This window comes from Mesoplodon bidens (assembly GCF_964165515.1).
Source record: "Mesoplodon bidens genome assembly, chromosome: 15".
NCBI classification, from domain to species: Eukaryota; Metazoa; Chordata; class Mammalia; order Artiodactyla; family Ziphiidae; genus Mesoplodon; species Mesoplodon bidens.
Window position 1 is genome coordinate 54,153,137 of NC_138171.1, and position 23,501 is coordinate 54,176,637.

Below are 23,501 nucleotides of genomic sequence, written 5' to 3' on the forward strand. Positions count from 1 at the left end.
TGGTCTCTTTTATTTATATGCTCGCTTGCTTTTGGTGTGTCCTTTTCTACATTTTCGAGGATACTCAAAGTCAAGTGTTTTCTGTACAAGGTCTGACACATCTTGGGGGCTTAACTGTTAAACTCCCTTGCTCTGTTTTAAGGAGCTATGCCGCATGGAGTCGAAGACTGGCACTCGAAGCAGTGAGCCCCAGCAAGGCCACCTGAGGCCGGTGGCCCCTCCTCACAGAAATTCAAGTGCTGCAGCGCCCACACCTAAAACGTCGGGGGTGGCAGAATCCGTTTACAAAACCAATCCGAAGTAGGTTCCGTTATTCTCCCTTGTAGCTGCTTGTCATGATGTGAAGGAAAATAAGTGACCTCTTCCCTGCAATGTTTCCCTCCACTAGAAAAGAGAACCTCAGCTCCCGCAGTGTTACCAGTTCTCCTGTAGAGAAAAAAGATAAAGAGGAGACTCTGTTCCAAGTGAGTTACCCGTCTGCTTTTAGCAAGTTGATCGCATCCAGGCAAGTGGGTCCTCTGCTCACGCCTCAGTCTTGGTCTTCTCGGTGAGTGGTTCTTGATCCATGGAGTGGTTGTGTGCAGTAGAAGGGGTTATGAAATAATGTATGTTTAACAGAATTCAAGCAATACACAAGTGCATATTTAAAAGAGAAATCTTCCACCCCTCCTCCACCAGTCCCCTTTTCCACTGGTAACGATAGCTAACATTTGGGGGCAGTGATTCTTGCTGTTTCTCCCTCCTCCACGTGGGAGTCTTGGTAAGCAGAGGTCAGAGAGAGAAGCCTGTCCTGGAGTCCTTGGGCAATGATGGGAGGCACGTTATGTTCTTACCATGTCCTCACAGCTTCATCGTGCTGAGGAAGAGGCCCAAACTGACACGCATTGGTTATTCTTATTTGTGGGGTAATTATAGGAAGCTGTTTGAGGAACGAGGGTCTCTGTAAACCACCTTAACACCGACCTTATTTAAGCTTTCTAAACTCACTCTAAGTAATTCTGGAAGCTTGGAAAACAGAAGGAGCTCATGCATCCCATGCGCTCCTTCTAGCATTGTATTTGTTCTGCTGAGTTGGTGAAGACTCACTATAGAACATGACTTTGGACCTGTCAAATGACATGTACAAACTCATGTAAAAGATTTCCTTACGTGGAGAAGGGCCGCAATATATGAGCAAGAATATCTGGCTTGGGATTTCCCTGGTGGTCTGGTGGTTAAAATTCATGCTTCCACTGCAGGGGGCGTGGGTTCAATCCCTGGTCAGGGAACTAAGATCCCACATGCTGTGTGGCACGGCCAAAAAATAAATAAAATGTCTTTATATTTAAAAAATATATTGGGAATTCCCTGGCAGTCCAGTGCTTAGGACTCCATGCTTTCATTGCCGAGGACTCGGGTTTGATCCCTGGTCAGGGAACTAACATCTCACAAGCCACATGGCGCAGCCAAAAAAAAAAAAAAAAAAAAATATATATATATATATATATATATGCACATAAAGAATATCTGGCTTTTTCACAGCCAGGGGGAGGTAAATGATTTACATTGATATCGCAAGCTAATTTCCTAAGAATAAATGCTCAGTGTCCTAAGAATAAATGCACAAAGTGGAAAATTAATTCATTAGGCCTGCCTGTAATTTCTGCCATTAGCTTTAAATAATCCAATAAAAGAATATTTGATATTGAGTAATTTTTTTTTTTTTTTTTTTTTTGGCCGTATGCGGGCCTCTCACTGTTGTGGCCTCTCGCATCGCGGAGCACAGGCTCCAGACGCGCAGGCTCAGCGGCCATGGCCCACAGGCCCAGCCGCTCTGCTGCATGTGGGATCTTCCCAGACCGGGGCACGCACCTGTGTCCCCTGCATCGGCAGGCGGACTCTCAACCACTGCGCCACCAGGGAAGCCCTACAGGTCATATTTTTGACAATAAGTCTAAATCAGTGTGTGTTTAAGATAAAAAAAAAAAAATTGAAAATCAAATTGTATTGCGGGAAGCTGTTTTTATATAGCTTCACACAAAATCTGAATGGCATAAACTGAATAAATACAATAACAGTTTTTAAAAATAGCCTATGTATGTTTTAAGCAGGAGTATGTCTCCAAACCTCTTAAACAGAGCATCCCCGCTCGCTTTCAACGCTGCAAATTCGAGCCTTGGTGCCGACTGCCCAGACCCATTTGCAAATGGTGCTGACATCCAGATCAGCAACCTAGACTACAGATTGTCCCGGAAGGAGCTGCAGCAGCTGATGCAGGAAGCGTTTTCTAGACACGGCAAGGTAACCTTTTCACTCTTGTTCTTGCCTTTGTTTTACCCCTTGCTGGCATTCAAGTTGAGTGCATTTAACTCAGCACACATAACTACAGGCACGGTGTAAGCGTCACTCAACGAGTTTGAACACGTTCGTTTTTCCTCTGGCCTGCTTGTGGTGGTGCTGTGTATTGTTTTTAGGATACAGCCCAAGAGAGCAAGAAGCCTGGCAGAGAAGCACTTGTGGTCATGGGCAGGGATTTAAGTGGCTGTTTGGGAAATAAAACATTGATGGGTTTTAGTTAGCTCTGGCTGCTAAAATATGGAAATAGGGTTCTAAAATGATATTGGCTGTTTTTGTTAATGTCTTACGGTATCTGATTCAGTTTTTAGGTGCAATTTGCTAAAAATGCACTTTTTACTGAAACTTAAGATGGCTATGCCCCAGGTTTTGGCAGGGTCTGGAGAAGACGCAAAAGACTCCTTGCATGTGTTGGCCCCTAAGCCTGCCTTGGAGAGCATTGTGTGCCAGAGCACAAGGCAGGCTAGGCTGGTGTCACATCCCTGAAGGTCACCCATCCTAGCTCACTTAGGTTCTGGTCAGCAGAAGTGCACAGTTAGACAGGTTCCCTCACGGCAGCACTGAAGTCCACAAACCAGTTGCCTAGTGATTCACCTTCAGTTTTAAGAGGACTGGGTAGATCAGCATTCTGTTTTCCTTTTTACTGCTGCAGGTGAAGAGTGTTGAGCTCAGCCCCCACACAGATTATCAGCTCAAAGCTGTTGTTCAGATGGAAAACTTACAAGAAGCAATCAGTGCGGTGAATAGCCTCCACAGATACAAGATTGGCAGCAAGAAGATCCTGGTCTCACTTGCCACGGGAGCTGCTAATAAATCACTCTCTTTACTGAGGTAAAGGACAAACAAGCCGTTTATTTCAGGAAATAACATTTTGGCCCAGAAACAATTTCAGAAATAATAAAAATAGATATTATCCCATTCCCAACCCTCTTGTGATGATCACATATGCAATAATGCTTTTTCTCCCTTGATAGAGTTAGAAATAAGGTAGAAGTTAGAAATAAGCTAGCTAGAATAGTTTACCCTTGTTCAAGTCATTAATCAAAGATGAAGTACAGCTTAAACTTGGCAGGCACTTAGGAGTAAAATAATATGCCACATATCCAGAACAGGTTCTAAAAATAGTAGGCCTCTACAATAAAAGTTTATAAGCCTAGAAAGTCTGAAATATTACCTTCCAATCTTAGTAGAAGGTGGATTTGTCTATAACAGGTAGATCTACAAAGCTCTAAGCTCTCAACTTGCAGATATGTCACATAGACACCCAGCCCCATAAGTCTGCATTACGACTAGACTAATCTTGGGAATCTAGTGATGGTTTTATTCATAATAGGCTTTTGACACACAGCACCCTGTAAGTTTAAGGTGTACAGACAGCATAATGATTTGTGCACCAGGAACTAACATACTGTTTATAGGTCAATTATACTTCAAAAAACAAGCAAACAAACTCATAGAAAAAGAGATCAGATTTGTGGTTACTAGAGGTGGGGTATGGGGGAAGGAGGAATTGGATGAAGGCAGTCAAGAGGTACAAACTTTCAGTTACAAGATAACTAAGCACTAGGGGAGTAATGTACAACATGATTAATATAATGAACACTGCTGCGTGTTACATATGAAAGTTGTTAGGAGAGTAAATCCTAAGAGTTTTCATCACAAGGAAAATAATTCTTTTTCTTTTATTTTGTATCTATATGAGATGATGGATGTTCACTTATTGTGATGATCATTTCATAACATACGCAAGTCAAACTTCACCATCATTTTAAGTTATTTTTTAATTTCCTAGAAGAAAGATAATACTCATTAAAGATAATTTAGAAATTTCAGAAACATAAAAGAAGCAGGAGACAAAAAAATCATCCATAATCCTATGGCTTAAAGCCAGTCACTCTTAACCAGTGTATTCAGTTGTGTATCTTCAACTATGGGGATTCCTCGCCCATCTGTCTGATAGAACTGCACTGTGGCAGGAGACAGTCAAGCTCTTGTGCCCTTTGCTCTGAATGAATAAAGTGTCTCAGTGAGTAGTCAGTGTCTTTCTGATACACAGGTGTGCAAAGCCCTATGCTTGAGTCTGATAAAAATCCCAGTATATGTGACTAAATATTCTTTAATTGCCTTGTTCCTGAAGTCCGTTCTTTAAGTTTTTCTGGAAGATCAACTCTGAGATATAAATGGGTATGTTTAGTTTGCATACACATTATGTTAATCAATTTTATGAACTCTGTTTTTAAAATACAACTTGGAACGGAGAGGAAGTCGTCTGTTCTCTAATGGACTAAACTTTTTTCTTGCAGTGCAGAAACAATGTCCATTCTTCAGGATGCTCCCGCCTGTTGTCTGCCTCTTTTTAAATTTACAGATATCTATGAAAAAAAGTAAGTGAGGGTTATTTTTTTCATTGATCCAGTCAGTACTGATGGGTGACTTCCATGCGTAAAACTGGTAGCAACTCTTAAGGAACTAGCAGAGGAAATAAGACCAAGACAGTGGTGTTCAGATTGAAATTCCAGTTTTAACACACATTTGAAGAACGTCTTTCATTTTTAGCAAATTTAGACCTCAGTCCCCAAAGCTGTACTTTCATCTTTTCCACTTGGCTGATGAGTTTTGTTATTCATTGCGTGAACATTTTCGAGCACCTTCTAGACTGTAAGCTCCAGGACAGCAGGCACTGGGTCTGACCTAGCACCATGTCTTAAATGCCCAGTGCTCAGTAGATGCTCAGCAAGTACTAGTGGAACGGAAGGCTCTGTGGAGGGTGCAGAGCTGGGAAGACAGCCCTTGTCTTTGGGGCTGTTATGTCTGGAAGGGAAAAGACACTCGCCATATATTGTATAGAACAAAGAAAACTATCATTACAAAGGAGGAGTAGGAAGGAGAAAAGGCCTTGAGGTTACAGAGGGTGGAAGGAACCAGGAGCTTGGCCATTATCCCGTGGATAGTGGGAGCCACTGAAGTGTCGGAGGAAGGAGGGGAGGGGAGAGGTGTGGTGGTGGGAAGATTTCAGGCAGTCGTGGTGTCTGAGCTGGAGTGAATGGGGGAGGGAGGGAGACACGGGAGCGTGTGCACCAGTCCCGGCTCTGAGCAGACGCTGTTGGAACAGAGGGAACTAGACACCACAGAAGTTTCAAATGTCTGTGAAATTGGACTTAGTAACTAGTTTTATGTAGCGGGCAAAGTAAAAAGTAGAGGTCAGTTTGATTCTGAGTTTTTTGCCCTAGGTGACTGGGAGGAAGTTTGTGTGGTTAAACTGGAAATAGGGAAGAAATAAAGAAAGCTTGTTTAGGAGTTACAGTGTGTTTTTTTTTTAATTCATTTATTTGATTTTGGCTGTGTTGGGTCTTCGTTGCTGTGCGAGGGCTTTCTCTAGTTGCAGTGAGTGGGGGCTACTCTTCATTGTGGTGCGCAGGCTTCTCATTGAGGTGACTTCCCTGGTTGCAGAGCATGGGCTCTAGGTGCACAGGCTTCAGTAGTTGTGGCATGTGGGCTCTAGAGCGCAGGCTTAGTAGCTGTGGCGCACAGGCTTAGTAGCTGTGGCGCACGGGCTTAGTTGCTCCACAGCATGTGGGATCTTTCCGGACCAGGGCTTGAACCCGTGTCCCCTGCATTGGCAGGCGAATTCTTAACCACTGTGCCACCAGGGACATCCAGGAGTTACAATGAGTTTTTGATCTTGGCTTTGGGCATATGAGTTTTAGGGGGCTATTGGAATATCTGGGCAGAGAGTTCAGGTGGTCTTCTGCACATTTGGAGTCCCTCAGGAAAGAAGTCAGTTCTGAAGATATGGCAGTTATTTGCCTAAAGATGATCTTGAAAGACCTGGGAGCAGATGAACTTAAAGGAGAGGGAGGAGAACTAGAGAAAGGGCAGAAATGGGTGGAATGCAACCAGGGACAGGAAGCTAGTGAGAACCCAGAGGCCAGAGTGTTATCAGCAGGGTGGGGATGGCCTGAGAACATGGTGTGAGGTTTGGGGTGGAGGAGGAGGAGGAGGCGGCCACTGGTGACTTGAGAGCCAACTCTGAAGAGTCCTGTGGAGACAATCCTGGAGGGAAGGGGATGGCAGACTGGATGGTGAAACAGCAGAGGCAACTCCTGAGAGACCAGCTGTTTCCATTATAGGGAAGACGCGAGAGCTCCAGACTGAGTGAAAGCACAGAGAAGACTGGACATAGGTGGAGTTGGGGCAGTGTAGGGGGTGGGGGCCAGGATTGAGACTGGTGTTGGTCATGGGGAGATCTGAGCGTGTAGGCAGGGCACTGGGAAGAGACCATTGGAGCAGCTAACATTTAATGAGCACTTACTCTGTGCTAAGCTGTCTCCATACATGCCACATTTAATTCTCATGTCAACCCTATGAGGTAGGGATTGTCGCCCCATTTTACAGATGGGAAAACTGAGGCCTAGATTGGTTATATAACTTGACTGAGGTCACATAGGTTGAGTCAGGATTTGAACTCAAATCTCTCTGTCTTCAGATCCTGTGCCTTTAAGCTCCAAGTATGAAAGACACAAGTCAGGGTAGTGACTGGGGGGTCCAGTCTAGTGTAGGTCAGGGGGCTGAAGCATAGGGTTAGCTGAAAAGGAGTATAGCTCTTCTGAGGGAGAGAAGCAGAGATGGTGAGAAGTAATACAGAGGGATTTGGAAGTGAAGGGGAGGCCAAGGTGAAATGGGTCATGGCAGATAGTTTTCCATCTCAGAAAATTAGGTGAGGCATTTACAGAGACTGTGTGGGGTCGGAGGCTAGGTACCAAATGATATATATAATCACTGTAATGGGCAATGGGCCAGGGATGACTGGAAGGGAGTGCCAAGCATCACTGGTTTGATGGTGAATATATTTATAGTAGAATTATCCCAGTTTTACTTTTCAAAGAGACAGGGGAACCATTCTTGGTTATAGAGCTTTATCTAAACAGGTCAGGAATTTCTGTACAAAGAAAAACGTTCTCTTTAAGTCAGCATCTCTCTCTTTCCTTGCTTTTAGGTTTGGACACAGGTTGAATGTGTCAGATTTGTATAAACTAACAGACACAGTCGCAATCCGTGAACAAGGAAATGGCAGACTGGTGTGTCTCTTACCCAGCAGTCAGGCCCGCCAGAGCCCCTTGGGGTCTTCCCAGTCACATGACGGCTCCTCAACAAACTGCAGCCCAATTATATTTGAAGAGTTAGAATATCACGAGCCTGTCTGCAGGCAGCACTGCCCCAATAAGGATTTCAGGTAGATTGCCCATTTCCCTTGAGAAGTAATCCTTTTGTAAAAGGTCGTGGAGCATCTGTTAGAATTACCTTGGGAACGTCTTAGACCACTGAGAAATGTCATCTGTTTTGTTCTCTTTTCGGCAGTGAACACGAATTTGATCCAGACTCTTACAAGATTCCTTTTGTGATTCTCTCGCTGAAGACGTTCGCGCCCCAGGTTCATAGTCTTCTGCAGACACACGAGGGCACCGTGCCTTTATTAAGGTGACCGTGTCAAAGCCATTGTGATGCCTTAGTCCTCCTCTTTATAGAAAGTCCGCCACCTGCCTGCACCTCTCCCCAAGCATGCACTGTACCAGGCTTCAGCCTAACGTTTTTAGCTACCACTTGTAGTCGAAGTGTATCTGAAATGGGATCCATTCACTCGATATTTCAACAGGAAATTGTGTTTGTGCTGAATTTTAGAAACATCAGCATGAATAGGGCAGATTCTTCTCCACAGAGAAAAGATTATTGGAAGTGCTGTGCACAAGTACTACGAGAGAGTGCACGGTCTCAAATAGTTGTAGATTTCAACATTTGTTAGGAGAAAAGTATTCAGAAGTCCTTTCAGCCACCCCATGGGCCACGTGGTAGGCTTAATAGAGGGTCCAACACAGAACCAAGTTGCCTTAAAGCCACCGAACTGATATGTTAGAGGAGATTGAACTTGCAACCCTGTTGCCTTATTTTTAACCCCCTCTGATAGAAAATTGCCCAGGAATTTTTGGTACCATCAGAATGCATCAAAGAGAGAAATGCCACAGTGATTGCCTCTCTAGGACCTTAATTTAACTTTGAAACCCAGATCATGGGCATCTTAACAGAAATTATTTATTAATGGATGTGTTAAAATAAAGGCAGGCGTCTGTTTGGCAAGTGCTTTGCTTTTCCATTATTTTAATTAACCTGTTTTTCCCCCCACTTCAGTTTTCCAGATTGTTATGCCGCAGAGTTTGGTGAACTAGAAGTAGTGCAGGAAAACCGAGGGGGGGGTGTTCCCTTGGAACACCTCATCACCTGCGTGCCAGGTGTGAACATCGCCACTGCACAGAATGGCATCAAAGTAGTTAAGTGGATTCACAACAAGCCCCCGCCTCCAAACACAGGTAGGTTTCAGGTATTTGGTCCAGGCTGTTGGCTTTTCTCTTAAATAGCAGCACTCTTTGCCCGTCATAAAGCACCGTGGGTGTCTCCTTTGATCTTTTAAAAACTCCAGAGTGCTAAAGGTTTGGCAAAGCTAGACTTTTGGAAAGTACCAGCATAAATTATTTAAAAATTTAATATCCAAATTCCACAGTTACAAGTCTCTCTGGTTATCTAATTTTGTAAAGCTTTTTTGGCTTGCCCTTTAAAAATAGTTTCAGCTATTTGAAGGAAATATCTCTGAGTATTTACTTTGGATATTTATTTTGATCAACATTTATGACTTTGATCAATGTGAAAATAGATTTAACTCTAAATGTAAGGGACTGGGATATTTGAACCGAGATTTGGATGAGTTTCTGAGCTCTGGCACCCCGAGTTGCAGGTGTCTAATCCTGCTACCTGTGCACAGCACTGTGAATTGTTGCCTTCATATCGACTCTCCCTTCTCTTTGGCCCCCAACACTTCCTCCTTTTCTCCTCATCCTCTTCTCCTCCCACCTCCCCCTGCCCTGTAGGAAGAAAGGTAAGGATAACAAGGGAGCTCTGTTTGTACCGAAGCTTCTTCCTACCTTTCCCCTCAGGCCTACACCCTCCCCATCCTGTGTTGTTATGCTGCTCCCTCCTTTCTCCTTTGTCATTAGCCCACTATCCCCTTATAAAGCTTTCCATCTGATTATTTACACTTGTATAAATAAAATAATTAAAACTTCTTAATTAGGTGAACATTCAAGATAATTGCAAAAACCTGTTTCTTAGTTTTATCTCATGCTAGTTTTACATCACTGCTTTCCATAGTTTCCTAGACAACATTTGCAGCCCCTCTCTGGGTTAATTAGGCCCTTCTGGGCTACCTGCTTCATGACCATTTATAACTTTGTTTCTGTGGGAAAGTATGTTAGTGACCAAGTTACAAATGGATCTTTGACATACAACCAGTTTATAAGCTGGAAACTACCTGTGTATCTGCACTTCCCTTTTAAGTTCACACTATGGTGAACCATGCTTTGCTTTGGCAACTTGACTTAGAGAAGTAGTGGGGAAGCATTTGCCAGCCTGTAAAGAAGTTGGGCTAGCCTCTTGGTTATAGAGGACCTGGGTTTAGCAGCTGAGAAGTAAAGCGGCTGTTTGGTCTTGTGTGCTTGGTCATTATTGAGTTCCAGCAAGGGAATGCAAGGTTAGTTACTTTTCTTTCATCGGCTGCAGTCATGCTTTATCTCTTGTGCCTGTTCCTTTTTTCTCCCCGCATATTTAGATCCTTGGCTTCTGCGTTCTAAAAGTCCTGTGGGTAACCCCCAGCTGATCCAGTTCAGTAGAGAAGTGATCGATTTACTGAAGAGCCAGCCATCCTGTGTCATACCGATTAGTAATTTCATCCCATCTTACCACCATCATTTTGCAAAGCAATGCCGGGTATCAGACTATGGATATTCCAAGCTGATCGAATTGTTAGAAGCAGTGCCTCATGTGTTGCAGGTAAGGAGTGCTAAGAGTTTATTTGTTTTAACAGTGGAAATGTTCCTCCGTGGCTTTGGCTATCTCCACCAAAGAAACAGGGTAGCTGGTAACTTAATCCCTAAGAAGTCAGCTCAGAGCAAACATCCTGTAAAAACTTCCTTTATACACATGTTTTATACACGATGTGGCCTCTCAGTTTTTCAGAAAGCTGTGAGTTTCCAAAGGAACTCCTAAGTGCACCGAGGAGTACTTCCTTCTCATCTCTATAGACTGCCCTCCTTCCTCCTAGCAGAGTCCTCTCCAGAATTGTTCCCTGTTACCCAGGAGCTGCTGTAACGTGGGCTTACCTTTCTTACAAAGGAGTTCAAGACCAGTTACTGGGCTGGAGCCTGACAGTGCTTCCTAAGGAGTCTTTGCCTATTAACTTAAGGTGTTATAATAGCTTCCCACTTGTAAAAATGGCCTGCAAAACTTGAGCTGTCCTTTAAAGACAAAATTAGTTGCCCAGGCTGATAACATGCTTTTTATTTCTATATTCATGACTATTTAGGAAAGAGTGTGCAAGGAAAAAAGGGTCCCAGGCACGTGAGCAGTTGTTCATTCTGACACCTACATTTTGTTGGTCTGTGTGTTTCAAAATGCAGATATCACACATAAAAGGACTTGTTCTCTGAGAGTGGTAACGAGAGAGAGAGAGAGAGCCAGAGAGAGAGCCATCAAAAAGAAAGTCAGAATCTGCCAGGGTCTCATGAGTATAAATAACCAAAGTGTTTGGCTTGCAGATTCTTGGAATGGGCTCCAAACGCTTGCTGACCCTTACCCACAGGGCCCAGGTGAAGCGCTTTACTCAGGATTTACTAAAACTTCTCAAATCCCAAGCCAGCAAACAAGTTATTGTGAGAGAATTCACGCAGGCTTATCATTGGTGAGTTGATGAGAAGGGAAAAAAATGAAAGCAAATTTTATTTTATTTTATTTTATTTTTTAGTTTCTGCTTTATAACAAAGTGAATCAGCTATACATAAACATATATCCCCATATCTCCCCCCTCTTGTCTCCCTCCCACCCTCCCTATCCCACCCCTCTAGGTGGTCACAAAGCACCGAGCTGATCTCCCTGTGCTATGCGGCTGCTTCCCACTAGCCATCCATTTTACATTTGGTAGTGTATATATGTCAATGCTACTCTCTCACTTTGTCCCAGCTTCCCTTTCCCGGTGTCCTCAAATCCATTCTCTACAGCTGCGTCTTTAGTCCTGTCCTGCCCTAGGTTCTTCAGAACCATTTTTTTTTTTAGATTCCATATATATGTGTTAGCGTATGGTATTTGTTTTAAAAATGAAAGCAAATATTTTAAAACACTTGTTCTCCCAAATTTAAAATAATCATCTAACTTCTCCATTTAGCATTCTTTTGGAAAACTTATAAATTATTTTGGCAAATGCTACTTCTCATTCTTCATCCATTTCCATGGTTAAAACCTAGGTGTTTCTCAAAGGACTGGGATGTCACTGAATATGGTGTTTGTGAGTTGATTGATATCGTATCAGAGATTCCAGACACAACCATCTGCTTGTCGCAACAAGATAACGAAATGGTGATTTGTATCCCCAAAAGAGGTATGTGACTTAAATTTGCTGGAAGAAAGTTGTCTGTCTCAGTGGTCATTTTAACATGGAATCATACAAGGGATGCACTTTCCCCCTCCTTCTCTGTGATTCCTGAAGATTCCATGGAAAGTGCAGTGTGAAAACTGCTCTGCCAGGCAGTGGATCCTAGTGTCCTCAGAGTGGGGAAGCCACTTGTCAAGGAGAAAACCAGGCTATGTTTTCAAAATTCACTCTAAGGGGAAAAAAGGGTATAACCAGCACTTTCTGAAATTGCCTCCTTCAACCTGTCTCTGGCTGTTTATGCTGTAATTATCCACTTGAGTCAGTTACCGTGACTGTTGCTTGTCTCTCCTTTTTAACTCTGAGATAACACACTTGAGAAGGAAAGAAGACTCAAATGGATGTTTCATCTTCCACGTTTTAGTAGTTCCAGTTGAGGTCTGGGGTGGGAACTAGGATAGAAAAATTAAATCTACACACAGTCGTGTTCTCCCGCTCTTATCGGTCAGTGGGTCTTAAACTGTGCTCTTGCAGGACACTGATGTCCATGAAATCATAGTATTCCAAAGCTAAAATGACTAATGCCAGTCTTTTCGTAATTCTAATTTAAAATATAATGGAAACAGAAATCTAAGGTTAAACTTTTCTCTCCTGTGTTTTTGTTAAACTTTTGGCGCCTGATACTCTTTGCTGCTAGCAATTTTAACTGAAGATCAGATGAATAAACAAAGCATGTTAATATTCAGAAGCGTGGTTTAGTAATATAATTTCTAGATTACTTTTTCAAGTACAGAGACATGTATGTGTGTCATGTTCATATATGTAGAGTGGGTGTGGGGAGGTGGAGGGGCTAGAGAAATGATTTCTAGTTTGTACGCTGAAATTACATAGGTGTGTATGTGTGCGTGTGTGTGTCATGACTTCCTGGTGCTCTGCCCTTGACTGAATTTGAAAACCATCTGGAAAGAGAAGAGTGTGTTTGTTTTAGGTTGTGTGTGTTTGGAAGGCAGAGATGGTATCTCTTGTAACCAGTGCATAGGACTAACTACACTAATAATGTTAAGCACAAATGGATAGAAGAAGATTGTAGCTTATGGGGTTTTTTTTGTTTTGTTTTGTTGTTGTTTTTTTTAAAGAACGTACCCAGGATGAAATAGAAAGGACAAAACAGTTCTCCAAGGATGTTGTGGATTTGCTGCGACACCAACCCCATTTCCGGATGCCCTTTAATAAATTTATCCCCTCTTACCATCACCACTTTGGCCGGCAGTGCAAACTCGCATACTATGGGTTTACCAAACTACTCGAACTTTTTGAAGCCATACCTGATATTTTACAAGTAAGTGAAGAAATTCTAATTATATCTTTCAGAACAATATAAGGGGGAATTAAAAAAATTTTCTTTCAGACCTGTTTGCCTGGGAAGTAGGGAGTTATGAAATAGGATGAAATTTTGAAATACTTCAGTCAGAGAAGCTGCGTTGTTGGCTTCTTAGTATTTTTAGGTAAATGTGGTTTTTCCTTCAATAAAGAAATCATTCTTCAGGTTAGTTTTAGGTTATCTGTTGAGAAAAGGATTACATAGCTTGTTTCATAAACTGAATCCTCTCCCATGAGCCCCATATTTTTCAGATCTCTTCTGTTGGAGGTGGGGATGAGGGCACGAGGTGATGCAAATGCTTGGCTGTTAAGTCATAGCTAAGTTAAACCAGATTTCTAGTGTTGATTTTTATTACTATTGCCATCTTTGACCCCTGCAGTGCTTAAAAATTTTTTGTGTGTGTGGTAAAATACCTACCTGCCCATTTTTAAGTGTATAGTTCAGCAGTGTTAAATATGTCCATATTGTTGGTCAGCTAATTTCCAGAACTTCCTAATCTTGCAAAACTGAAACTTGACATCCATTAAAGAACACTGAAGTGCTTCTTAGATCCTAATTGTATACATTTTCATGCCATTTAATCCCGTGAACAGTCATAACTGGCTCTCCCTTTCCTCCTGTGTGTTTTCCAAGGTATTGGAATGTGGAGAAGAAAAAATCCTCACTTTGACAGAGGTCGAACGGTTCAAAGCTCTAGCTGCCCAGTTTGTTAAACTCCTTCGGTCCCAAAAAGATAACTGCCTTATGATGACAGATCTGCTTACAGAATATGCTAAGACTTTTGGTTACACATTTCGTCTCCAAGACTACGACGTCAGTTCAGTTTCGGCTCTAACACAGAAACTCTGCCATGTTGTAAAGGTAACTTTTTTTTTTTTTTTCACGGAGTAAGACTTGCGGTGGCATAATCCTCATTGGGATGTTTGTGTGTGATTTAGTATTTCTGTATTTACACCTTGCACTGCTTACTGTTGTTTCACAACTTGTTTTGTGTTGTTAATACGTTTTTGGGTAATAGGAGGTGACTTGGGTTTGGCAGTTTAGATTTTTGGTCTTGCTTTTGTGTGTCTTTTAGTGGCCTCGCCAAAATAATGTCTTTGTGAACCGAAGTTGCCAGTTTATCCCAGGGTGTTTATTCTTGGGTGTCTCAATCTCAGTCCTGCTGACCTGAAGTTGGATCCTTGTACACAGATCTTTGTCTCTGAAGTTTTGGGGAGACTGAAATCACAGCTCTCCTTTCCGGATTCTGACTCACTTATGGAGTAGGTTTAGGAGCAGGCTGGGGCTCAGAGTTGCCTTGGTTGCTGGAGAGGCCGGACTGGAGAGGGTGACTGCCTCTTCTTCCCCAGCCTGTGCTGAACTGACCCTCGCAGTCCTGGGCAGCGCAGCTGAACAGTGTGCAGGCTGCGTCCACCACAGGACCAAGAAAACTCACTACAAGGAGGAAGAAGTGGAAGGAAGATGTACGAAGTGGTGGCAGCGCCAGTCACAGGTCTGGAAGGAGTCTGTTTCTGTGCTGGGCAGTTAGAGGAGGAGGACCATTCGTGGGAGGCAGGGATGCAGAGGCCGGAGAGCAGGAAGAACACTAGGAGTGGGGAACGTCCAAGGCCAAGGATGAGGAGCGGCCGGCAGCACCAGGTGCTACTGAGAGGGCAGGTGAGACAGGACTCAGGGACCGCGGGGCCAAGCTGAGTGCAGGTACGTGGTGCTGCCGGCCGGAGCAGGATCGGCGCCAGTGATACGGGACCACAGCCGCACTGAGTGGGCTGAGAAACGAGGAGGCGGCGGGGGCGAGACATTGGCAGCAGGTAACTAGACAGCTGTTCGGTTTGTTTGCTTGCGAAGAAGAGCAGGAGACGGCGGGTGTGAGCCAGTGAGTGCTCGCTGGCTGTTCTTTCCAGTCGGGGAGACTGGGCATGTTTGAGAGCCGCTGAGAAGCCTCTCCTTGAGAGAGATTGATATACAAAGGCCAGAAAGGGTGGTGGGGTGAGGGTCCTGAGGGAGCCAGAGGCATGGGAATTGGCATTCAGTGGAAGGAGGGACAGCTCTGATGTTAGTATTCTAACAAAAGGGAAGCGGGTAGGGTGGAGGCGGATGTAGGGGAGTTTGATGTGTGTCACCAGGAAAAGAGGGAATTACCTTCCCAGAGCTGTTCCTCTGTCAAGTGCAAGGTGAGAGCAACTGCTTAGAGAGAGGGGGAGAGAGACGGGATTCCACACTGAAGAGCTGAGAAGGTCTGAATTGTCAGTGGTGAGCGGGAGAGGGGCCTGATCAGGGAGGCTGTACGGGTGCTGGGAGCGTGGAGCTCCCCAGGGCTGGGTGCACGTAGGTTTCCTGTGGAGACTGTGGAGACAGTGGAGATGTGGCTGCTTGGGTACAGACTCAGGGAAAGCAAGAGCGTTGGGTGCAAGGTGGGATTTTGCCAGATGGGTTTTTGCAATGAAAAGACATAGGGACAAAGGAGTGTAGATAGAGTATTGACAGGAATGTTCATGAATTAATGGCCTATCAGTGCCAAGATGGATAAAAGAGGAAAGTGAAGGAAAGAGAGGGCTTGTGAATCGGGAGGAAGTAGGAGTCCATGCTGGCAAAGTTGAAGAAACATAAGAATTGAGCATTCAGATCGCCTTCTTGTCTCCAACCCTGGCATCTGCTTCAGGCAGGACCTGTGGGAGGTTTGAATGAGTGATTCTGGAAGTGGGCCGTGACAAGGTCCCCAGTGTGGCCTGGGGTGGGGTCTGGAGTGGAACTGAGTAGAAGAGAATGTCATTGGAGATGAGAACTTGAGGAACTGAAGGCCCTGGTGTGGGACAGGCCCCCTGGATGTTCATTTGCTCAGGGTGATGGCAGTTGGAGGGCTTCAGTGGATTGGAAGACTAAGCCACGACCGCCGACTGTGATGAATAAGGGCCGACGACTGGGACGTTCGGGTGTAAGCATTAAGGCGGGAAAAGATGGGAGCGGCTCCAGCTTGCTACCCTGGTTGCACATTGCGGTCTCCGGGGGGCTTCTGGGAAATACTGAGGCCTCTGTGATTCTTATAGAATGAGGCCAGGTGTGCTCTTAGCCTCAGAGTACAGATAAGCTCGCGAGGTGATTCTAATGTGTAGCCTGGGTCGAGAATCAAGAGATGTATCTAAGTAGCATCAAGCAGGTTTTAATTTTTTTTTCTTAATAATGGTCTGGGCGTCTAAGAAGATGACTCGGACTCCCCTGGGCTTGTATCTGTTGATTGATTAAACCCCAGGTCTGCTGAGGAAATCCGTAGTCTGAATCTTCACAGATCCATAACCACGATGAGTGGAGTCAGGGTTGACCCACCAGCCTCCCGCCCTGGCTCTGGGTGGGTGTCAGCTCCAAAGACAAACTGGTACTGGTCTGGCTCCTCAAGTGCCACCCACCCTCTGCCTCCGAGGGTCCAAAGCCCCTGAGCTTGACCCATGGTCCTGGCTGGAAATCAGATAAAGGGGAAAACAGCCGTGATAGCAGTGGTTCGCCTGCCCAGGCCTGAGCAGCGTGTGTCCTGAAGCTCTGCCTGTTTTCACTCCCATGATGGCTCACTTCACAGACGCGGCCCCCCTCACCCCCGCACCATGCCCGAGGCCTGCAGGTCTCAGCCACCAAATGTTTGTTTCTTCACATGCTGTTTGGTCCCCAAATGATAACCTGTGTCTCTTTCACAAGGTTTCCCTCCCAATGCACTTAATCAGTTAAACCCTTTATCTCCTTGAGAATCTGGAAAAATCGAGAAGTAGACATATAGTCAGACACGAAAATACCAGCTTTTTTTCAAGTGCTTATGGGCTATAAGAATGCGGCTTGCCCTTGGACAGAGAAAGCCTTGTGTCATCTCCCGTGTCTAGCCCCTGGGACACACACGTCGGGCAAGTCGACTGCAGAGCAGCTCTTTGGAGGGTCGCCTGCAATCTAACCACCTCCTGCTTCCAGAGAACACCAACCCTTAACTCACAAGCTTGGGCCAATGGATGTCAGCTGGCCGGTCTTATCTCCTTCTCTTGGGGGAGCGGTGGTGTTGATGGAAGTTTCTGGTTATGGACCAGCAGGGAGGGAGAGAGAGAATGATTTCTGCTGCAGTTGGTCTGAAGTGTTGGTCTGGGGTCCCAAAGAAGCTACTGCAAACCCACTCACTTTACTTCAGTTTAAGAGAAAAACTTAGAGGGGCTTCTCTGGTGGCGCAGTTGTTGAGAGTCCACCTGCCGATGCAGGGGACACGGGTTTGTGCCCCGGTCAGGGAAGATCCCACATGCCACAGAGCGGCTGGGCCCGTGAGCCATGGCCGCTGAGCCTGCGCGTCCAGAGCCTGTGCTCCGCAACGGGAGAGGCCACAGCAGTGAGAGGCCCGCGTACAGCAAAAAATAAAAATAAAAAATAAGAGAAAAACTTAGAGATTTTCCTCTTTTGGTCTCGTTTGCCAAAGTGAAACTAGATGAACCAGGTATGACCCAGGCTGTCTCTCTTGAGTTCTGAAAAGTTTGCATTCTTGTTCTCTCCAGGTTGCTGATATGGAATCTGGCAAACAGATTCAGCTGATCAACCGCAAGTCTCTGCGTGCTCTCACTGCCCAACTGCTGGTATTGCTGATGTCTTGGGAGGGAACTGCCCATCTTTCTGTTGATGAGCTCAAGAGACACTATGAAACCACCCACAGTACTCCTCTCAACCCCTGTGAATATGGGTTCATGACTTTGACCGAACTTCTGAAGAGTCTGCCTTACTTAGTTGAGGTATGAATGGTAATGGTTCTGGAACCACCGTAATGAAAACTCTTGTATTGGGTATTTATAGATCACCAAATGGTCTAGATTAGACTGATTGGTCATTTTATAGACGAACAGACAGAGGCGTTGGCAGGTGCAGGCACCCTGCCCAAACAAATGACAAGCCAGGATGAAAGCCCTGGCCTCCAGATTCTTAGACTGGGGTGCCTTTTTCCTGTAACAGGCTAGATTCTGCTGCTGTTACCTCTTTCTGAAGGAGATCGCTTATGTGGTGGTCTGCCAGTCAGATGCAGGGCAGAAGGGAAGGTTGACTGGCTGGTCACCAGGTGGCTTTTCAAGAATCACAGTTCGGGGGACTTCCCTGGTAGTGCAGTGGTTAAGAATCCGCCTGCCAATGCAGGGGACATGGGTTTGATCCCTGGTCTGGGAAGATCCCACTTGCCCCGGAGCAAATAAGCCCATGCGCCCCAACTACCAAGCCTGTTCCCTAGAGCCTGCGAGCCACAACTACTGAAGCCCACGCGCCTAGAGCCCATGCTCCGCAACAAAAGAAGCCACCACAGTGAGAAGCCTGCGCACCACAACGAAGAGTAGCCCTGGCTCGCCGCAACTAGAAAAAGCCCGTGCTCAGCAATGAAGACCCAACGCAGCCGCCATAAATAAATAAATAGATAAATAGATAAATAAATAAATCTTAAAAAAAAAAAAAAGAATTGCAGTTTGGGAATTCCCTGGCGGTCCAGTGGTTAGGACTCCTGCTTCCACTGCAGGGGGCCCGGGTTCGATCCCTGGTCAGGGAACTAGGATCCCACAAGCCGCACGGTGCAGTTTAAAAAAAGAAAGGATGATACTTCGAGATTAGAAGAATAGTAAGAGAATACTGTGTGCAATTGTGGGACAACAAATATAAGAACCTAGAGGAAATAGATAAGATCCTGAGGAAAAAAGATTGACTCAAATTTTTAAGAAGTTAAAAATTAGACCAATTAACACAAAAAAGACTGAAGATCATTGAAATTTTACCACTGACAAAAGGCACAAGGACCAGATGGGTTAAGAACTGGGTTTTAACTCACCTAAAAAGTAACTCCAACTTTTTAAAAACCACTTCTAGATCACTTGGGGAAAAAAAAAAAAAGATGGGAAGCACACCACTTCTTTTATGAAGCCAAAGTAACTTTAATACCAGTCCCCCAAAAGAAAATGATTCTAAATAGAATATTAACTAAATAAATCCCGCAATGTAAGAAAACAATGATTATACCATTGTTATCATACAACCACGTGACCAATAATTAAATAATTTTAAAACTCTGTCCTTGGCCAAACAATCAATCTCCCCTGAGCCACTTTCTAGACTATACTTTGTCTTTGGGCCCTGCCCTTATCCTTGATGGGCCCACATGGCCCAGTTTTAGAGAGAATCTCCTACCCTTGGTATCTGATCACCCTGGCCTACCTTCTGCAAGAATCTTGTTAGGTCAGTTTAACAAGAATTCCCCCTACCCTGGATGTCCCTCTCCCCAGCCCCCCTTGGCTATAAATCCTCACTTTTCCTTGTATCTGAAAAGGACACCTATACTTAGGTGTCCTTAGGTGTTCCCTGTTGCAATAGTCCTGAAGAAAATCTGTTTTTTCCACTTTAACTACTATCCAGCTCTGGTTTTCTTTCACAATATCAAATCCAACATTTTCTAAACTCTGTTAATTATATATTATATGAACACTAGTTCTAGGCAATATTAGTGGATGTTCCTGGACAAAAGGCTTTCCCTGGCCAGCTAAGGCTGGGAAAGATCTCTTCTCTAGGAGATCTCAGTGAGGGCATGTTAGACTGAAAGGCTTATGGTAAACAGATTTGCTTACTTGAGGACAAAAGGTTTCTGTGGGTTTTTTTCCCTTTTTGCTTTTGTTGTTGTTGTTCTAAGAATAGTGATGATGTTGTCCTGCATCACGGTGTTCCTTGGGGAGATGAGGTTCAGTGGCTTTGGTCCCCACTGTCTGGTGCCCCTTTGTCCATCTAGGGCTTTGCCCTCTCTCTTCACTGCCTCCTTTCGTTTGAGATTTCAGTTTACCAGTTTCCTTCCTTTCTGACACACTATTTCGTCAGACCTCTGCTGTCTTACACCTACAAATAGAACCAGAGTTGGCTCAAGGCTATAGACCTCTCTTGGAGGAGATCCTTGAATCAATCTCTCCTCCTCCCTGGCTTTTTGCAAGTTTTCAAGTTGACTTGGCATCTTTTCACTCTCAGAGAGACCCTCACTTCTAGGATGCAGGACCAGTCACTCTGGAAGTTTCTAATGCTGCTGTTTTCTCCTGGACCAGGTTTTTACTAACGATAAGACAGAGGAGTGTGTGAAGCTCACAAGTCTGTATTTGTTTGCCAAGAACGTGCGGTCTTTGCTTCATACTTATCACTACCAGCAGCTTTTCCTTCATGAATTTTCCATGGCCTATGCCAAGTATGTTGGAGAAACACTGCAACCCAAGACGTATGGCTACAGTAGTGTTGAGGAGCTCTTGGGAGCGATCCCACAGGTGGGTGTTTTCTCGGTGTCTTGGAGGGTGTCCTCCTGGAGAGCCACAGGCTCATTCTCGGACAGAATAATGAAACTGCAGGCATTTTGAACTGATCCTTTCAAAACATACATACCGTTGGAGAAAAATGAATGATTTTAGCATTTCTCCTTCAATCTGCAAACCTTCATTAAATTCCTAGGTGTGAGGTGGGTGAGTCCCAGATCCTGCCCTCAGAAAGGTATGGGGTAATGGAGAGTCAAGACATCTGAGCAGGTGACAGTTGGTGTGGTCAGTGCAGCCGTCGGTGGGCACACTGAGGAGGACCGGCTGCAGGGGATCTCAGAGCAGAGTCCTCACAGTGTGTAGAAGTTCATTAACCACGTGACAAAGAGGGGAGAGGGCAGACGGTGTGAGCAGATGCAGAGCAGCGAGAAGTAGTGTGGAGCTCCCAAGCTGGAGCCTCTCAGCGAAATAAGAGCTCAGTTATGGAGGCCAAGACTCTGTGGAGAGAGGGGAGGAGCCTCGGGGTTGTTGTAGGAAGCGCCATGGGGCTGCTGTCCATGGTCGAGTTGAGAGAACCAGGAGGAGAGGAGGAGGCTGGCACTGCCACTGCGGAGGCCCAGGTGAGCACTATGCTGGGCTTGAGCCTGAGTGAAGGAAGAAGGAAGGGACACGAGGGTAGGACAGCTTGGGAGCCGAGATGGGGGACTTGGTGACAGATGCACGTGGGGGGGCTCTGGGAGCCAAGGGCCACTGCTGCCTCCCTCTTGGCGGAGGTGGGGGCAGCGTTACTAGGTCCAGGCCTTTGTTTTATGGTCAGGATAATGAGCTTAGCTTGAGGGGTGTGGGAGAGCCATTAATTCTTTTAAGGTGCATTTAGTATCTGGAAAAAATGGTAAGAGCTCCCACATGAGAACTAGCTTCATTTATATACCAGCTCTGGTGTTTGGGAGGTGATGTTTTTAAAGAGCCATAAAGAGTAATTTTTAAGCTGAGTCTCACAACTTCTAAGACCACAGCTTTTTATAAGCGGCATGTTTCTGCCAGCCTCCGTTGTTTTAAAGCAAAGTGTAGAAGATTTTTTCTTGGCGTTAATTTGGTCTTTAAGTCCTAGTATGTTTAAGTATGTTACCAAACACAGTAGGTCACACTCTTCCTGAATTTTAGGGCTTATTTCCCCTCCTTTTCCACTGCTTAACCAGTAGTATGTCTTGTGTGCAGGTGGTCTGGATAAAAGGACATGGTCATAAGAGAATTGTAGTGTTAAAAAATGACATGAAAAGTAAGTAAGCCCCATCCCCTCGCCCTTCAGAAGCCCCAGTTCTCGCCCTGATCCCCCTTTGATGGGTGCTCTTTGTCTTCCAGGTCGTGTGAGTTCACTTGGTCTCCCCTCTGCCAGTCATGAAACCCGGCCCTCAGCTACCGAGCGCATCCTGGAGGTGCCCGAATCTCGCACAGCCTTGGAACTCAAACTCGGAGCAGGTGGTGACGGTAAGAGAGGAAAAACAAAGCAAAGCTGGTGAAATTTTCAGGAAATGGCTTGGGGGGGGTGGTGGAGCTGGGGTGGTTTGAGGGGGAAGGACGACGCTGGGTCATTTTCATTCGCTAAAGGTAAGTATTCATGCATTTTCCAAAGGAGTCTGGTGTTTGGTTAAGGACAGAGAAAAAACTGGCCTGCATTTCATGGTTGACCAGTTAAGGTTCTTGAAGGATGTCGGCGGCCCCCATAATGACAATAAGCCAGCGTAATTCAGATGTTAAAGGAAAAAGATTCTGACACTTATTAGAATACTTCAAGATGACTGCAATGGAGTCAACTCTGCTGCCCTTGGAGAGAGAGATGGAGCTTAGCTCTGAATGCGACAAGGACAAGTGGGGGCTTATAGTCAAGGTGCAGAGCAAGGGGGTCGGTGGCTGGGAAACTACCAAGAGGAGACATCAAGGTAGGGGGATTCCTGCCGACCTAAGAGGATTCTTGTTAAAGGCAGGCCAAGGACTTAGACATCAAAGGTTGGGGGTGGGGTGGGATGAGGAACTTGATCAGATACCAAAAGGCTGGGGGATTTTTGCTAAACTGACTTCTCAAGATTCTTGTCAAGACTGGACATGGCAAGGACACGAGACACAGAAGACCAAGGTCAAGGTCTGGTGGAGAAGAGGGCTTGGAGGAGCCTGACTCCTGACTAAAGTTGGGTTAGGGAGAGTCTTTGTCACAGGACATCCCTGGGAAAGACTTGATAGTAATGCATTAGTGTTACTCAGAACAACATCGAGTCATGCCGATTTTATGTGGCATCTTCTGTGTACTAGGTAGAAATCAACTCGCTTGAGTTTTGAGTCCATTGCTACATATGAGAATTTTATCTTCATAGGAGTCTGCAAGTTGTTAAATAGTTACAAGTGCTACTGTGCTCTGTGTTTATAGGATAATCAGCTATGTAGCATTTTACATTTTTACAAAGCACCTGAATGTAGCTCATCCTCTCAAGCTGTCAGCACAGCCTTCAGCGGTAGGTACCTCCATCCTACAGATGAAGAACTGAAATTCCCGGGAGGTTAAGTAGCTTACCCAAGAGCACTCAGCGAGGAAGGGACAGAACTGGGACCCAAGTCTTCTAATTCGGAGCTTTTGCTCACTTAACTACTTTCTATGGGTTTTTTAATTTCTCAGTGTTTTTAAATTGCCCCCTTTGTGTTCCTAAGAACACAAAATCGGGAGATCCTGGCTGTGGCATCTCACTTACCGAGAGTGACCCAGACCTTTCTGTGAATGGCTTTTTTTAAAACGTTGAGTTCTTGAGTACTTCCTGACCTAAGGAGAAGGCAGGCCTCAGGCACAGGCCGTGCTGTGCAGTCCTGAGCGGAGCCCCGCTGCCTTCTCCCCCAGGGCCCTGTCCCGTGGAGCAGGAGCTCCTCCGCCTGACCAGCGACTCCCCTGTGGACCTCTTGTGTGCGCCTGTCCCATCGTGCCTGCCGTCCCCTCAGCTGAGACCGGATCCCGTCATCCTCCAGTCCGCTGACCTCATTCAGTTTGAGGAGCGCCCTCAGGAGCCTTCTG

The 23,501-nt window shown here is 45.3% G+C and overlaps 1 protein-coding gene across 5 annotated transcripts in view; it reads left to right on the plus strand.

Moving 5' to 3' along the window:
* MARF1 (meiosis regulator and mRNA stability factor 1) overlaps positions 1-23,501 on the plus strand; it is a 41,679-nt gene that overhangs the window by 13,864 nt on the left and 4,314 nt on the right. For 2 of the 5 annotated variants that reach the window (XM_081256343.1, XM_081256347.1), the window contains exons 9-26: positions 143-300; positions 389-547; positions 2,088-2,280; positions 2,987-3,165; positions 4,638-4,718; positions 7,331-7,567; positions 7,693-7,812; positions 8,518-8,696; positions 9,989-10,209; positions 10,974-11,116; positions 11,676-11,809; positions 12,937-13,139; positions 13,815-14,042; positions 17,696-17,926; positions 20,249-20,461; positions 21,665-21,725; positions 21,809-21,934; positions 23,331-23,501. In XM_081256343.1, the coding sequence (XP_081112469.1) occupies positions 143-300; positions 389-547; positions 2,088-2,280; positions 2,987-3,165; positions 4,638-4,718; positions 7,331-7,567; positions 7,693-7,812; positions 8,518-8,696; positions 9,989-10,209; positions 10,974-11,116; positions 11,676-11,809; positions 12,937-13,139; positions 13,815-14,042; positions 17,696-17,926; positions 20,249-20,461; positions 21,665-21,725; positions 21,809-21,934; positions 23,331-23,501 (3,037 nt within the window). The remainder of the gene's footprint in view (positions 1-142; positions 301-388; positions 548-2,087; positions 2,281-2,986; positions 3,166-4,637; positions 4,719-7,330; positions 7,568-7,692; positions 7,813-8,517; positions 8,697-9,988; positions 10,210-10,973; positions 11,117-11,675; positions 11,810-12,936; positions 13,140-13,814; positions 14,043-17,695; positions 17,927-20,248; positions 20,462-21,664; positions 21,726-21,808; positions 21,935-23,330) is intronic. The other 3 variants (XM_081256344.1, XM_081256345.1, XM_081256346.1) reach the window with 3 other exon arrangements.